We start from the raw sequence: 17,103 nt of genomic DNA on the forward strand, positions 1-17,103 counted from the left end.
TACCAGCTTATTGTAGCAAACTATAAACACTGAAAAATAAACAATCTTCTTCTAATAGATTGTAGATGTTTCATTTACCTCTTCTTTTACAGATATGATCCGTAAATTATAGACATTTTATCTATGAAAAAACAAAGATTAGTTTTTTCCTTACAACTATTTAACTCTAAAAATTTATCTATAAATAAAAGAAAAGGACAACACACTTACGTCATAAACAAATATATATTGAACACTTAATTAATAAACCCATTAATATATCCATAAATTCCAATCGGAATAAAGTTAAAACAAAGAAGTGGGCAATAACTCTCTCTCTCTCTCTCTCTCTCTCTCTCTCTCTCCCACCGACGCCCACTCATTCCGGCAACATTCACATCTCCGGCTGACCAATTCCGGCCACCACCATCAATTCCGTCAAAACCCATTTCCCTAAACCCATCTCCAAACACTCCCAATCTCTTGCTTTCACTAGCCGTTACAATCTCACCCCATACTAATAATATCTTCTTCCAAATCCAATTCCAAGATCCACATCATATTTTTATTATTATTATTATTATTATTCAATACCCACTTCACCAATCGGATCATACCACAGTTAATTCCGGATTTAATCTTCGATACCCATCTGGGTTTAGTAACAATTTGTTCATTTTCATAACATTATTGTGTAAATAATTATTGGGTTATTATTATTATTATTATTTGTTAGGTGATGAATAGAATAATTAGTTAGGGTTTGGATAATTGGGTTTGGGATTATTATGGGGTTTAAAGTGTTAGGAGAGAGTAGAGTTGAGAAACTTAAGAAATCGGTCGGGTACTCGTATGCTCGGTCCGGTAAAATGAAGCTCTGGATGATTAGGGCGACTACTGCCGTCATGTTGTGGACTTGTTTGGTTCAGTTGACTGCATTAGGGGATACTTGGGGACCTATGGTTTTAAAAGGTTGGCCGTCTCATGACTCGGTTTCGGGTAATGCCTTAGATGTTAAGTTGCTGCCGGCTGTTCCCGTTAGAGTTCTTCCGCCCAAGAGTGAGTTCGTTTATTTATTTTTGCTGCTTGTGTTGTAAGATATTGTGAAATCAGTATGATTAATGTGTCACGTATATCGGATTTTGTAACGTCGAGAACTTGTTAAGTTGTGACTTTTTGTGTGGTTAAAGAATCCGTGATTATATATGCGATTAGGCTAAAACAGGTTCTGAATTCAAGAAAGTTTGCCCTTTTGTGATTCGTGTGTGTCGTGTTTTATGAAACTTGTCGTTCACAGCGCGTTTTTTTCTGTGAAGTATTTGTAATGTTGGTACTTTTTATGGTTTGTTCTTCAATATGGTAAAAGTTACACTTTTGTCTATTCGGGACCGTGAAATTATCTTGGTCTACAATTGTTTTTTTGTTTTTGTATTGAATTGTTGTTATTGTTTAAAAGGAAATTAATATAACTAGTGCGTATCATTTGGTTCTATATTTGCGTTCTTGTTACAAAATCCATTTAGGAGATTTCTACATATGTTAATGCATCCAATGTTTGTTTGTTTGGCTTTCTATTTATGTTTTGTTTCTATTTTTAATTTGGTTTGCGTGTGTTTTCATGTTGTATGTAGGGGTTTACAAGAGCAATGGTTACCTGCTGATTTCATGTAATGGAGGACTTAATCAAATGCGATCCGCTGTGAGTGCCTTCAGTATGAAATGAGCCCATGGATTAACTTCTTTGACTTCGTTCATTTAAAAACAATTAATTTGATTATCATTTCGATTATATTTTCATACTGCAGATATGTGATATGGTTGCAATTGCAAGATACTTGAACGTTACGCTTATAGTTCCTGAGTTGGATAAAACTTCTTTTTGGGCTGATCCAAGGTATGCCATTTGCCGAAGTTATATCAGGTTTTAGCATATAGAATTATGAGAGTTAATTTATTTTTTTGTTTCTTCTAAATTGCAGTGAATTTGAGGATATTTTTGATGTTGATCATTTCATTACGTCTTTGAGAGATGAAGTCCGGATACTCAAACAGCTTCCTGTTAGGCTTAAAAAGAAAGTCGAATTAGGAATCCTGCATACCATGCCTCCAGTTAGTTGGTCTGATATTTCATATTACCACAACCATGTACGTATCTTTTCTAATTTAGTTTGTATACTAATAACTAATAATTATGTTAATACTTATACTTTTGCAGTTTGATAAGTTTGTTCTTTATCTACATGCAGATTCTTCCTTTGATTCAAAGATACAAAGTTTTGCATTTGAATAGAACTGATGCTCGGCTGGCCAATAGTGGTCAACCGGATGACCTCCAGAAACTGAGGTGTCGAGTAAATTTCAGTGCTTTGAGATTCACTAGTCAGATTGAAGAACTGGGCAGACGGGTTGTGAACCTTTTAAGAAAAAATGGGCCTTTTTTAGTGCTTCACCTTCGATACGAAATGGACATGTTAGCGTTTTCCGGTTGTACTCAAGGTTGCAATGATGAGGAGGTGGAGGAGTTGACCCGAATGAGGTTTGAGTTTGACCATTTTACTTCAACAACCCGTAGTATATAACTATATTATATTCTAGAATTTTAACTTTTTTTTTCTTTTGCAGGTATGCATACCCATGGTGGAAAGAAAAGATCATTAATTCAGATTTGAAAAGAAAAGACGGTTTATGCCCTTTAACTCCTGAAGAAACCGCGCTTGCATTAAGGGCACTTGATGTAGATCCTAACATCCAGATTTACATTGCTGCTGGTGAAATATATGGAGGAGATAGGAGAATTGCTAGTCTTGCATCTGCATATCCAAAGCTGGTAAGTATGCAAAGTCAATGTGTTTTTATTTTTTATTTATTTTTTATTTTTCTCGGGAAATTTATATTATATGATTTGGCAGGTAAGAAAAGAGACTCTATTGGGACCAGACGACCTTAAATTTTTCCAGAATCACTCGTCACAAATGGCAGCATTGGATTATCTCGTATCACTGGAAAGTGATATTTTTGTCCCTACTTATGATGGAAACATGGCCAAAGTTGTTGAAGGCCACCGCAGGTACCATTATGCTTACTTTTTCACTACAAGTGACAAGATTCGGGGTAGGGGTAGGTTCGAGTCAAAATGTTTCGAGTCAGATTGGGTTGACCAAGAAAATACTTTTTTGAGAAATTGACTTACAAACTGTATGCTTTGGAAATAGACTTATCAAGTTTCAACTCGTTTGTTTTTAATCTCCTCCTAGTCAAAATATTTTTTTATTTGACATCAAACACAACCCGATTTGACCCATTTGATCTCTATAAGTAAATGTTTTTTTGATAAAAAAGTTTATAGATTTGGACAAATGCAAACTTATTTCTCGCAACGTTATGCATTTAGCGAAAAATAGAATCTTTTAAAGTTGTATAGTTCAAGAATCTTAAATCACTTTTCCAGATATTTGGGCTTCAAGAAGACGATATTATTGGATAGAAAGCTACTTGTTGACCTAATCGACAGATACACGAGTAACTCACTGAGTTGGGACGAGTTCTCGAGTGCCGTCAAGGAAGCCCATGCAAACCGAATGGGGAACCCGACAAAAAGATTAGTTATTCCAGACAGACCGAAAGAAGAAGATTACTTTTATGCAAATCCAGAAGAATGCCTGCAGTTGCAGCAGCCTTCAGAAAATGAACCTGTGAATATGATTCAATGAGGTGAAAGACATCATTTTTATCCAACAATTTTCATAAATTTGTACAAGTGCTAGAATGCGGTTTAAGGTATTGAAGAGCGTCTTTCACATGACCGGAAACTATTAATCTCTTCTTTTTATTATTGTTATAAACCTATTGTCATTGTCATTGTCACTGACTATGATTTATGTATAGAAATCCCCTGACATTCCAGGGTCATACCTTTTTATTTATAAATTATAATTGTCTTATAAAGTATATAGGGATCAACAACTCTAAAAAGAGTCGAAACCCTAAAATGCGCGACAAAGGCAACCTTGAGGCGTCAACGAAAATCCTAAACGAGTATGATAGAATCTAAATCTTCGATCGGGCAAATCAATGGTTAAAAAAATATATCATAAAATCTGTCAGTTTTTTAGAAGTAAATCATTTTATGCATTAAATTATAAAAAAATATATATCATAAAATATATTACTTTTATTTGAATGACTATTTGCATCATTGACGGCCACTGATTATCTCCATTCCATATGAAAGAATCTAAATCTTCGATCGGACAAATCAATGGTTAAAAAATATATATCATAAAATCTATCACTTTTTTTGGAAGTAAATCATTTTATGCAATGAACTATAAAAAAATATATATCATAAGATCTGTCACTTTTTTTTTGAATGATTATTTGGATATTGACGGCCACTGAACATCTCCATTCCATTTTTATGAGGAAACCCATCATAGGCGAAATACGTGAGACTTGAACCTGTTATCTTTTGGTCAGATGGCAAGGGATTTACCACTATACCAAACTTAATCTTGATTATCAAATTTGTTTTCTTTTAAATCAAATAATAGTATTGATGTATATAAAATAAACAATTTAAGAGTGATGTGAGGTCAGTTTGTTAGGATTTGTGATTTATTCTTGTCTAAACCTACATAACCATGCATTAGGGCATACACCGGTGCGTCAATATGTGCAAGGTTAGGGATTTTAGGTGGAAAAATAGTTGTTATTAGGAAAAAAACAATGTGTCAGCGTTTTACTTTGCAGAATTTTAAACTTTTGCGTACTTACCCATGAACCATTGAAACACATGATTCATCCATCTTAGGAGTTTTAAAAATATTTTTATTTTAGCATAAACGACATGAATGTGTGTGTTTTTGTATTGGTGGCAGCATTATGTGAGTTGGTTATTCGATTAAATAAGCATGTTATTGGGGTGTGATGGTGAAATGTTTGAATGATGCAAGAAAGTGGTATTTTTAGAACACCTAATCATTCTTGTCTATATGTTATTATTCTCTTTACAATTGTTAATTCTTTCTTAAATGCCGTCCTAATAATGATGTTTTAGTTTACTAAAATGGATGTATTTGGGTGGGAATATTTCCATTCCGACAAATTATTATGTTAAATCATACTTAGGTTAGTGGCTTTAATGGTGTATGTTTTGGTCAAGTGTTGTTTTAAGTAAATTTTGGAAGATATCAATGAGAAATAAGAGAAGGATATTCATTAAGGAATGATACTTATCTATTTTTAGTGTTAGTGGATGATTTATGGAAGTAATTTAAGGTGTAATTAGGTTTAAAACAAACTTTTAGTTCTATTTATATATTTTTGTAAAAACATATTATCAAAAGAGAAATTCTACCCTACACGTAATTTATATTTTATATTAAAATTCAGGTTGACAGGTAGAAATTGATGAATTCAAATATGACTCGTCCATTTATTTGGGTTAAAGCATATCAATCCTAACTTGAACATAACTCATACACAATTATAAACCAAGTAACCAGAGCATGACTAGTATAACCTGTTTATCTAAACATGCCCATCGAGTGACTTTACTCTTGACACTAAACCATCTCTTGAGTGTTATAGGCGAAAAAACATCCAACCCAGCAAATTATCAAATAATCATTTTCTTAATCAAATGTATAAAAAATATAAAATCAAACCTTGCTTTTCTTGCGTTTTTCATCTCTCATTCTGTCAAAACTTCATAAACATAAAAAATAAATAAATTATAGATGATTAAAAAATTGGGGATTAATGCACTTGGAATGCAATAAAAATTCAAGAAAGCGGTTAAAGATTGAATTTTTATTGACACCCCCATATCTCAAGATATAAAGAGGAGAAACCTGTTTATCTAAACATGTCAAATAAGTTTACGAATTGTAATAAGGTGTTATCAAGTTATAAAACATGTTAGACTGATCAACCCATATATCACTTGTTTTTCAAATAGGTCAAAGTGACCACAGAATGTTTTTGTTAAAATTTGTCACCCCTAATCTAATTAATAATCAAAGAGTATTTTGTACAAGGCTAATATTAATAATTATAATATATTTCGGCAATTTAAAAGATTTGAAAAGTTTTGTATGCATTTGAATAGGTGATTTTTAAGTAATTTTAACAAATAAAATACCTTTGACTTATCACCAAGTCAACTTTTAGTTAGATTTTGTTAACATTAATTTTGTTTTAAAACATGCTTTGTATCTATCTATAAAACACAATTTGTCCTACTGACGTGGTTCGTGGTTACAATAGTTTAATGGTTCCACATTTAAATATCATCTTCGGATACATTTATTATGAGTTATTAGGATTATGTTAATAAGCCAATAACAAAATTTGAATTTATAAATATGATTTTTATTATTGTTAAACATTAATGGTTAATGATACACGCCACCTTAATAATAAAAGTTTAAATGAAAGTTGAGTGTGTCATGACTTCATAATATTCATTCCATGTGTTTGATTGTATTAGTGGATCACAAAAGCTGACTTTTACAACGGCAGAACCATTCAATCATGTGAAGTTTATATTATGTCAATACTTAATACACTATAATTTGATTATACTTATAACTTATATAAAGTGTTTGGTTAAAAATTAAAACATGATCTATCAGGGTTAAATCTTATTTCCTTTTTATATACTTTTCGTGTCTTGTAATTAGTTGATTTTGTTTAGAATCATGAAAGTTTTGAATGATGTTTGAAAGGAATTTGTATGCATTTCGATTATGTTTAGAATTGTAAAAGTTTTGAAGATATTTGGAAGGGGTTATTTGTACATTTATGCGTGTGTATCGACTACCTTGGAAATTAGTTGGCTTCAACTCTTCTAGAGAAAAGTTTTACGTGACAAGCGTAGGACAAATGTGTCGAGTTGATCTAAGCTCGAGACCGGCTATTTCAGTATACCTCATTCATGAAAGTTTGAAATGAGGCTAGAGTATTAGTTAAATCAAAGGGCATAACTATTGTGGTGCTTATAAATTCTATTATGTTTTAAAAGTTTATACAGTAAACGGGTAGGCTCGATGAGCCAAGCCTCAATGCATTAAGATAAAGAGCCGAGTAAAGCCAAGTCTGAGCCCAGCTTGGCTTAACTTAGGTGTGGAAGAAAGGTTTCACTATTCTAGAAACGTAACAAATAACGTTTTTTATTCTATAGTCTATACTGTATAATACCATCGTATATATTAGTATAACCATATATACTCCCTGTAACTCCGTATAAGATAGGTATCACATTACCCCTATTGATCTTTGTACAATAGTGGAAAACAATGATGATGCATTATATAATCAAAGGAGATTGTCATGAAGTGTAATATTCATAGGCACAAATTAAGTTCCATGTGTAACAAAAAATCAGCTCTTTAATATCTAGCAAAATAACAATGAAATGATGAATAATACAGTTCACCACCCCCACCAAACATATGTGAACAAAATTTAAGGTGAATAAACCACATGTACACAGAAACAAACACAAGAATGATCCTCAACATGTTAAAAGAGGACAATAAATGATTAAATTAGATTGAAATCATTATACCAACTTGTTACTTTAGTTTATGTTTGTCTTCAATTCTTCAAACCTTTACCAATTAGTGTTTGCTAATCGCGAATGAACTGCCGATTGATCATCAACCGAAGGCGTCTCCTTTTCCTTTTGCAAACATAAAAACTAGACTAGTTAATAAGTTTAATAATTTACAAAGCTTCATTAGAGTAGTTAAAGTACTAAGTACCTTGAGATCATCGTGCGGTGAGGAATCAAGTGCACTATTGTTTGATCTCTTTCCTAGATCAATTTGTACCGAGATGTTGGCGTGTGATAAATCCAAACCTGACCTTGTTAGTGCTTCTGTTATAGCACTAGTCAATCTGCTTTGGTGTAAAAATAATTAGCTTAGTATGAGTAAACCGAGTCGAGATTGTCCTGAAATCTGTGTATATATTCTCTTTATAACTCTTATTATATCTGTCAAACACTATGCATAAATACAATAACACATTTTTGGTCATCATATTTAAAATATTAACTAGAACTAATTACATGGTTTACTCATACCACGAATGCGATATATAATTTTAAAAATTACACCTTTAGTCCAATGATTTTTACAAAAGGAACACCAATGTTTACGGGTCAGCCCAACTTGACACGTATTAAAGGTTTGTGGCTTTAACTAATTACCTGGCCGTTAAGTGCAAATGGTAAAGATTCTTACCCTTGTGAGTAGATGGTTGAAATGCTAATAGTACCACTCTCAATGACCAGTTCTTGATCTTTCAACTTGTCACTTGCGATAGTGCAGGCGGTTTTACACGATCTGCTATGCGGGCCCGTATCAGGAGTCGGAGACGGTTCATTTGTTGGTTGACTGGTTTCCTTAGTAGAATCTAACAGGTTTTGTCTCACTGGATGCCCCGGTTCATCAACAAAGATGTCAGATTGTCGGTTATTCTGTTAAAAACAAGTCAGAAAAGATGTACATTATTTGGATGGTGTGAATCAACCTATAATTTAAGACTTATAAGGTGTCCAAATTGTTTAGTATTTGTATAAATAGATGTGTGAACTTACCGATGGCGCTGTTTTTTGGGTCCACCTATGAGATGAATCCTCATAGTTATGCACCTTTTCTTGTAGAAACTGAATGTATTCAATAACCTATAAAAAAAACTTCAGAAGATCAAATTTGTTGGTTTTGATTTATAAAAGTTGGTCACGAAATAGAGAACATGTTTGTCTAGTAGAATACCTCTAACAAAAAGGATGCCTTGTCTCTCTTTTGATCACCATGTGGGATGATTCCTCTCAACTTTGAAAATCTGAACAAGGATTAAAAAATATTTAGTTGGAAGTGTAATATCTTAAAAAGAGTAATTTGCGATATTGGCATAGATAGTGTTTTGTAGAGGTGATAAGATGGACGGGTTGGGTTGACCCGTAATCCGTTTTGTTTGTCTATTTTTAACTTTTAAATGCATTAATAATTACAAGAACATTAATTCTTACAAATGTACAATAAAAGTATGAATCTTTGATTAAACTTTTAAGCAAGTTGTATACATTCAATTGACTAAGGGTAATTACCATTTAACAACCAAGATAATATAACTTTGTAATCATATTTGGCACACTAATATTTATATTAAAAATGAAAGTGTTGATTAAAGTGTTTTACATCACAACATGACATGTTTGACTCACTCATTTTGGCACTTCTAGTTTAATGGATTCGTGTAAACAATTGAGGTTAGACAAACATACCTATCATTGATTTTGGTTCTTCTACGTTGTTCTGTAGCAGAATGCTTTGAACGCGGGCTGTTGGACTTTCGATCAGGATTTGCAGAATCAACTTTAACTGATACACTGCCTGCCAATTTAAAGATGAATTTGCAGTTTTGAACTACCACAGGTTAGGATATCATCTAAGATATTCATACATACACATATATGTGTGTATGTATATATGGTGAGAGAGTGAGAGATATGGACCTTTATGGTGGAAGGAAGGTTCTTTCTTGATAATAAACTCTTCATCAATGTCTTCATCTTCTTGAACACTCTTAGAAAATTTCACCATATCAGCAAAATACCGATTCTTATTAGAAGATGACGGGCTGCAAAGTTACATAAAGAATGACCGTTAATTCGGCATTAACCAACAAAGCAGTCAAGAATTTATAAAAGATATAGAATATGACTAACTGAGAAGTTGAGAGAGAACTAAAGGCTGTGCTTGGATTATTATTATTGATGGATGATGACTGTGAGGATGTCATCCATGTCACTCCATTCTTCACCACCCCATCTATAAAACACATGTACCAAATAATATATCTAAATTTTCACAAATACTGTTCGTGTTTCATTACTTTAAAACTGTAAACTTATTACCTCTGGTGGTATGACTAGATCTTGCAATATTCTCCTTCCTTGTCTTTCCCTTGGAGTCTTCCCATATCATGAAACCGGTATCGGTTCCTCTGTATGAAGTGCAGTTTGAATATTCATCATTGGTATTGCTACTGCTTGATTGCGCAGCGGAAATTATAACTCCCTCAGGCTTTGCTACCTTTTGGCTTTGAGTTTTGTTCATATGTGAAAAGCTAGGAAGAATGTGTTCCACCATACTTGGTGGAGTTGACTTTTCAATGTAGTTTCCTTCTTTGTACACATCTTTCCCTACTTGTTCTAGTGGTTGCAAGAAGTCATGAGTTTTAAGATAATCACCTGGAATCAAAATATATACATTGTGAAAGGTTATAATTCATTTGATTTGTAATATACCGAAAATTGTCATGAAATATACGTATTTAGAATTAGTTGTGTTCTCTAACAACATTCAAAACTGAGAAATTGTGCACACTATTAATACAATGGTTTCTAGAAATAGGTTATTCGTCACTTATTCCCTTGCACATATGCTGACATGTAAATGCATTTTAGCTCCTAAATCTAATAGTATTATGAATAATGTATTCACTATATTTAAGGGTGAATAAAATAGTGATCATATATTTAATAATTCTCATTTAAAGACTTAAAGTCACTCATGTATACAAGATAATTCCTTGTATGTGATGTTTTATTATAGCTTATAATAATTTGTTCTTTAATAAATAGAAAGGACAAAATCAGCAAAATTGTTTTATTTTTCTCTCTTTCGTTCTCCCTTCTCTCTTGAACCTTTTCTACAGAACATTTTCTAAGTTCTAACCAATTGTCAGTTCTAGTGAAAATAAACATGAGTATGTAAAGATCACAATACACACAATATGTGCATTGAGTGTAAATCGGCATAACTTTAATAATAAACAAGAAAAAAAACATTTTTCAGAAAATGGAAACTTGCATCTAAAATTGTACAGTAAATTATAAATTACGCAAACAACGATTTCGAGAAAACATTTAAACATATTGATAAACACATATACATGTAATATAATGAAAGCTAGTATATTTTGCAGTAACCCCAACAAGAAAATGGTATATGCAGCACAATATATTAATGAAAACATTTAAACCTGTACATGGATTGTAAAGTTACTCTATTCCACACTTTTAACTTTAGAAAAACCTGTACACATGCATGTAAATGTTGCATCTTTATTTTTGTTAATATGGGATTTAAGAAAATAAAAGAAGTTATATGGGATTGGTTGTACGGACTAAACTAGTGATGTCTGATTGGACAGTAAGAAAACTGGAAAGCAGAATTGAAGTTGGAAACACATACTTAAGTTTTTCTCCTCCACAGGTGGGGGTTGGGTTACGGCTAAAATCCAAATATTATGGCATGCTCAAACCGTGTGCCGGACCCACAGTTTATAATTTGATTGAGGGTTGTCACGGGTACCACCTAACTCTTCGTGTGGGTCCTTTTCCTTGTGTTGTGTGGATATATATAGTCAGATATCATATCATGTCATCCAATTTTTATTATTTATAGCTAGTAAATTACCCGGCACAATGCGCCGGGACTGGTCAAATATGCATATATACTTGTCACGTTACCCTAAATCCTAAGATACGAGCATTAAAACATATAAAATATTTAAAACGATGTTAATTTGACCGTTAAAACCTGAAAGTTGGTAAACCCGAGAATTGTCGGTACCCGGCGTTGTGGCGGTGAGTCGACACGAATTTGGTCGGTGTTAGTTACGTTTGTTACGTTACAATATAAACAATGTTGGAAAAACCTACACGTTGAAACCCTCCAAAAAAAAGTTCGTCAAATTAACATATGAAAAAAATCAAATATCTAAAATGGCGTTTATTCAACTGATAAAACCCGGACGTTTGTAAAACTCAAGCGTCGGCGTTCCCGGTGTTACGGTGGTGAGTCAACATCAATTTGATCGGTTTTGGTTACGTTCTTTATGGTCCTTGAACTAAAACAAAATTGCCCGTAAAATTCATCGTTGGTAAATCACGCATGTTGTCTGTTTCGAACGTTGTAGTGGTGAGTCAGGCGCCGCCAAACGGACCAATCATAGTCCAGCGACGCCAAACTCTTCTTTTATTATATATAATAGTTAACGTATAAAATATTTGTGTCTAGGACGTTATTTGTGTTAATTTGTAGTTTATTATGTCACTTTGTCATCATTTGTTTTGATACCGATACATGTATATTTGTATGTTGTTGGTTTAGGAGTTGAAGGTTTTTCTGGATGTAGCATGATATAGAGGTAAGGTTTACTTACATTATTTGTAGGATATATTGGGTAAGTTTGGCGTTTTTGTTGTAATGTATATAATATTTATATATCACACATAACAAACCTTAATCACACATAGCTTACACAAAATATCAATCACAGTGGTAACATTACCAATCAAAACGTCATTTAAGACTTAAGAGTGCGTTTATCCTATAATGACTAATTAATGTTAAATCAATTAAATTTTCGTACATAGCATGACTGACACATGTTGGACGTGTATGTTTATTTGTCCCTTTTATTTTCTTGTCAAAATAATACAATCTTTGCTACACATTAAATAACACAAAATTGGGTAAACATCCATTTGAGTTTTTTAGTATAAAAATTTACAAAATTATCCTTTTATTAAATTCTGAAAAAATAAGTTCTTTATGAGCCATCAATAAATATTATATGTCAATTTAGACCATACCAACCAACCAAAATATGATACGTGATCTGAAACGTAAATCATAAATTCGGTCTTCTTTTCACAAAAATAACGTTTTTTTGACCACACTTATAGTTTAAACTTTGTGTACGCAAAACATCACTTGAATCGGTTATCCCATGTCAGCGTAATCGAGAAGTGACATCAAAAGCATGATTTTTACGTAAAAGAAGTTAAAAGGCGTGACATACAGGTTTTGGGTCACATGTCATCTTGGAACTTAAATTAACAATGATATGTTTAAAAAAACAACCAATCATAAACCATTAAAGTAGTTTTATTTGTGAAAATGACCATTTAGATGATATTACATTAACATAACTCAACAAGGAATATTGGATTTTAATAACTTCTATTAAATATTGACCGATAATAATACATATTTATTTTATCGCCACCGGTGGTTCCAATTTTAAAAATGTTGACCCCCAATAGTCTCCCATTAAAAAGGACGTTGCTATATTTTTTTCCGAATTTCAAAATAATGTTATAGGGCTTTTGATCGTAAAGAGGATCCGAGTCTGTTGATGTAAAACTTAGGTCGAAACGGTGATCCAAACAGCTTGATTTTTTTTGTTAATTGTAAGTTCAAACACCCGAATTGAAACATTGTTTCGTCGTTTTGGAGTACCGTTTTGAACAAAGTTTTACATCAATCTACTTTATCCCCTTCCTATCAAAAGCCCTAAAACATTAGTTTGAAATTCAGAAAAAAAAACATAACGGCGTTAAGTCCTTTTTAACGGGGAACCATTAGGGGCCGACATTTTTAAATTTGGGGCCGCCGGTGGCGGTAAAATAAACAGGAATTATTATCGGCCAATATTATTCAATAGGGTTATTAAAATCCAATAAACCGCTCAATAATTGCCCTTTATATTTTATTTTTAATTAAACATATTTCGAATAACTATTTCCTTTGTAAAATTAGCCAACTTTTTTCGGTTTACAAAACACCTAATAAAATATAAATTATTAAATAGAAGAAAAAGTTGAATTTACCTGTAACGGTGGGGGTTGGATCTTGGTGAGCAGGTGAATAAAGTGAAAGAAAGTCATGTGTGGGCTTGACACCTGCAAGCAAATTCAACATCACACAAACACACAGTTAAAATCCTCTCACACGCGCCACTCCACGCGCAACCAACCGTTTTAATTGGTACGGTTATGATGATAATTGTTATCTCGGTACCTGGGGCTCCACAAGGACGTGGTTGAGAAAACTTCATATTTTCTTTCCGGATCCAATTAATAACGCCAAATTGCTGCTATTGATTATAAAATTAATCAACGGTTCTGCGTTTAGATCGCGGGAATATACTGAGATTCACAGATTCAAATTAGTTGAGATTTATTTCCAGATCTAATTATAATTATAATTATAATTAGATTAGCAGCAAAATTAGACGATACGACGACGTACACTTGTCTTGAAGCCCACACCTCAATTCTGTTAGATGCAATAGTTTCAGAGCAAAAATTCAATAACAGAGTCTGTTATAACAGAATTACCAACTTTCCAACACTAAACAATTGATATAATAACAGAATTCGACGCAATTCCGTTACAAAAATATCGAGTAATTGAACGCACAGATCGAATGAAGCTCGGATACGAAATCACGTTTTGTGAGCTCAATTCTGTTAGATGCAATAGATTTCAATAACAGTTGATAATATAACAGAATTCGTCACAATTCAGTTACAAAATATTGAGTAATTGAAGCGGAATTGTATACAGATCGATTGATGCGTACCTTTGATCTGAATTCCGCAAAATTTAGCGAAATTCAGCTTGCTCTTTAAATATTGAAATCTCAGATGTGATAATTGCAACTGCAACAATTGGAATTATGAAGCTAAACAAGTTGTGATGAAAGATGGATGGTTACTCTCTCTCACGTACACACAGACAGACTGTGTGTGTGTGTGCTTTTGATGAAGAGAATGAAGAAATGGTTCGTAAACGGTCTCCGTTGAGTCTTTTATATGTGGAAGACAGAGATGTAACGCCGTTCACGTCATTTGTTTGTTTACTAAAGATTTTGGATTTACTGTAAGTTTAGTAGCGTCGTTTGTATTTAAAACGAAATTTTTGTTGATATTTTATGTAAACCAGTACGAGTTCTTTTAATGCTCTAGTTTTAAATATTGTAATGTGATTTTAATCATTTATTATTGTTAGTACATTTGTAAAACATGTATTATTACCATTAACATTTTAAAACAGAGAAAACCCAACTTTATTATTGTTAAAACAATTCTAATTTTCTTAAGAGGATGACTTTCGAGTCATTACAACCGGTAAAAGTCACTACATTTTCTTTTTCATTTTCATTTTTATACCGTTATTATCACATTTTCCCTCTCTTTAATTCAGAATCACTTTTATAACTTAAAAATATTACAGTATACGGTGGAAATAGAAAATTTCAAATATATATATTTTCTCTATAATTCACTAAAAAAAAATGGTAGAGTGAATGTGAATGTCCTAGGTGGGCAAACCGGGTTTTTTTTCCTAGAAACCGGTTCAAGGTTTGGTCAACAAAGTAAAGAACCGGGTCTTGTAGGAACCGGTTCCGGGTATATAGTCGGGTTTTTGTACCGGCTTTCATCGTTTGGGTTTCAACTAAGTCGGGTCTGGGTTTTGACAGGGTAGGGATGGAACGGTTCCGGTAGGTCCGGTTCCCTGGAACCGATTCCTCTGAGAAACTAAAACCTGGTTCGTTCCCACAGGTCGAGTATACCAGGTCCGGTTCTGGGTCATGTCCGAAACCCGGTTTATGCCTACCTCTACAAGAAGTCAATAGAAGATCCATGGGAGGCTCGGAGGGTGTGCGAGCCGCACCATCAGCCATGGCACATAAGTTTCGGGGGCACAAACCTTTTTATACATATTACACACACACACACACACACACATATATACTAGACGGGTGCCCGCGTGATGCTGCGGGAAACATGGCTTTGGTAATCACATTACAAGTTTATGTGTGTTCGTTGTTAAGTTTGAAATCGTGAAACATTTCAAACTGGTCATTGGTTTGACGAGTGATTTTTTTCTTTAACCTTTGGCCAACTGGTTTCATTTTTCAACTGGGTGGTTTCGGTTTTCGACGACAAAAGACGTTACTAGCGTTTTGGCTCACGATTTAATTTAAAAACCATCAGAAGCAAACCGCAAACACTCATACATAAAATGTTATTTTTTTAACTGAAAAACTATAGCATATGATACTCAAATTAAAGATAATAAAATGCTCGTTTTTATGCTGCAATGCTTTATAAAAAATATTAACGTATAAAAAAGTTATGGTCGTTCAAATTTCGTGGGAGAAGTTGGGTTAAAAGTGAAAATAAAAGAGTATATAGGTAAAAGATTAAGGTTCATAGTTGTAAGTATTGTTTAAATTTACAAAAAGTGATTAAAGTTAAGGGGGAAAAATTGTAAGTATCTTTAATGAATTGAAAATGCACGTGATAATATAATTAAAAAGACAATATTGCCCTTTTCAACATGCTTTGTTAGGTTGTAAGTTATGTATTAGAGATTGTAATTTACTTAAAATTAAACGTCTTAATTTGCCCATGTTTGTCTCATTATATATATATACTAGACAGGTACCCGCGCGATGCAGCGGGTGTTTGAACCTGTTAATCACGTACAAATATAAGTGCTTATAGTTCGGATAAAACCTTGAAATCGTTTAAATCGGTCATTGGTTTGACTTCTTTTTTCTTTTTCTTTTTTACTTTCGGTTTGTTGGTCGGTTTCAAAAGTTTCAAAACGTAGTGAACGGTTGGTTCGCAGTTTATATGGGCAACCAGCCATATGAAACCAGAAAAGACTGTAAATTAACCTAATTGCAACATTATTCTTTTTTGTAATCTTTGTTGTTATTATTTCACGTCTTAGATGTAACATTCTAAAATTTTAATTATAAATAAAGAAAGTTATGTTTAGTGATTTCACGTTGTTAATTATTTAATGTCGAGTAAGGAGGGAGTTGGGCTTAGATTGCGTAAGATGGGTTAAATGAGAATGGGCCTCGGGTCCGTGGGCTTAGAGGGATATAAATATCCCATCCCAAACCCAATCTTTCATTTCCACCTTCTTTCTTCACACACTCAAAACACACACATTCTAACCGATCAAGATTCGAAGCCGAGACCCGAGATTTTGTTGATAGATCTGAGTTGGTAAGGTAAGAACAAATCCTCCAAAGCTAATATTACTGAAAATGGTTAGGATTGGATGGGTTAACCGGACCCGAAACCCAAACTGCCCAAATCGGACCCCTAAAACGTCGATTTTAGGCCGATTTGATGGTTGGGATTTGTAGGCGCCGATCATACGATTCCGTGGGTACCAAAATCGAGTTATTTGGCCAAGAAACGAAGGATTTATGGGCAAACAGATCTGCAGC

At 33.2% G+C, this 17,103-nt stretch overlaps 2 protein-coding genes across 2 annotated transcripts; one reads left to right on the forward strand and one right to left on the reverse strand.

Moving 5' to 3' along the window:
- Window positions 1–256: 256 nt before the first annotated feature.
- LOC143558974 (rhamnogalacturonan I rhamnosyltransferase 1-like) lies at window positions 257–3,883 on the forward strand. The gene is made up of 8 exons (XM_077047703.1): window positions 257–1,038; window positions 1,611–1,678; window positions 1,785–1,873; window positions 1,959–2,124; window positions 2,226–2,515; window positions 2,602–2,806; window positions 2,889–3,046; window positions 3,428–3,883. Exons 1-8 carry the CDS (start codon window positions 768–770, stop codon window positions 3,687–3,689), a joined length of 1,509 nt encoding a protein of 502 aa, XP_076903818.1. The 5' UTR covers window positions 257–767; the 3' UTR covers window positions 3,690–3,883.
- Window positions 3,884–7,594: 3,711 nt separating this feature from the next.
- Window positions 7,595–13,939, reverse strand: LOC143557523 (transcription factor BIM1-like). The gene is made up of 11 exons (XM_077046579.1): window positions 13,866–13,939; window positions 13,676–13,747; window positions 9,908–10,243; window positions 9,719–9,821; window positions 9,506–9,630; window positions 9,275–9,383; window positions 8,763–8,832; window positions 8,585–8,671; window positions 8,229–8,464; window positions 7,746–7,881; window positions 7,595–7,663 (listed from the first exon to the last, which is right to left on the reverse strand). Exons 1-11 carry the CDS (start codon window positions 13,900–13,902, stop codon window positions 7,595–7,597), a joined length of 1,380 nt encoding a protein of 459 aa, XP_076902694.1. The 5' UTR covers window positions 13,903–13,939.
- Window positions 13,940–17,103: the final 3,164 nt, after the last annotated feature.

This window comes from Bidens hawaiensis, unplaced genomic scaffold, assembly GCF_021521415.1.
Source record: "Bidens hawaiensis isolate Kalapana, Puna unplaced genomic scaffold, B.hawaiensis_p1.1 tig00001087_1, whole genome shotgun sequence".
Taxonomy (NCBI): domain Eukaryota; kingdom Viridiplantae; phylum Streptophyta; class Magnoliopsida; order Asterales; family Asteraceae; genus Bidens; species Bidens hawaiensis.

Coding starts and splice junctions, on each gene's coding strand:
- LOC143558974 (XM_077047703.1), top strand. CDS start 768: ATGGGGTTTAAAGTGTTAGGAGAGAGTAGAGTTGAGAAACTTAAGAAA. Junction 1,874..1,958: donor TCTTTTTGGGCTGATCCAAG/GTATGCCATTTG, acceptor TCTAAATTGCAG/TGAATTTGAGGATATTTTTG. Junction 2,125..2,225: donor TTTCATATTACCACAACCAT/GTACGTATCTTT, acceptor ATCTACATGCAG/ATTCTTCCTTTGATTCAAAG.
- LOC143557523 (XM_077046579.1), bottom strand. CDS start 13,902: ATGAAGTTTTCTCAACCACGTCCTTGTGGAGCCCCAG. Junction 8,465..8,584: donor CCCAAAAAACAGCGCCATCG/GTAAGTTCACAC, acceptor TGTTTTTAACAG/AATAACCGACAATCTGACAT. Junction 7,882..8,228: donor TCAACCATCTACTCACAAGG/GTAAGAATCTTT, acceptor ACACCAAAGCAG/ATTGACTAGTGCTATAACAG.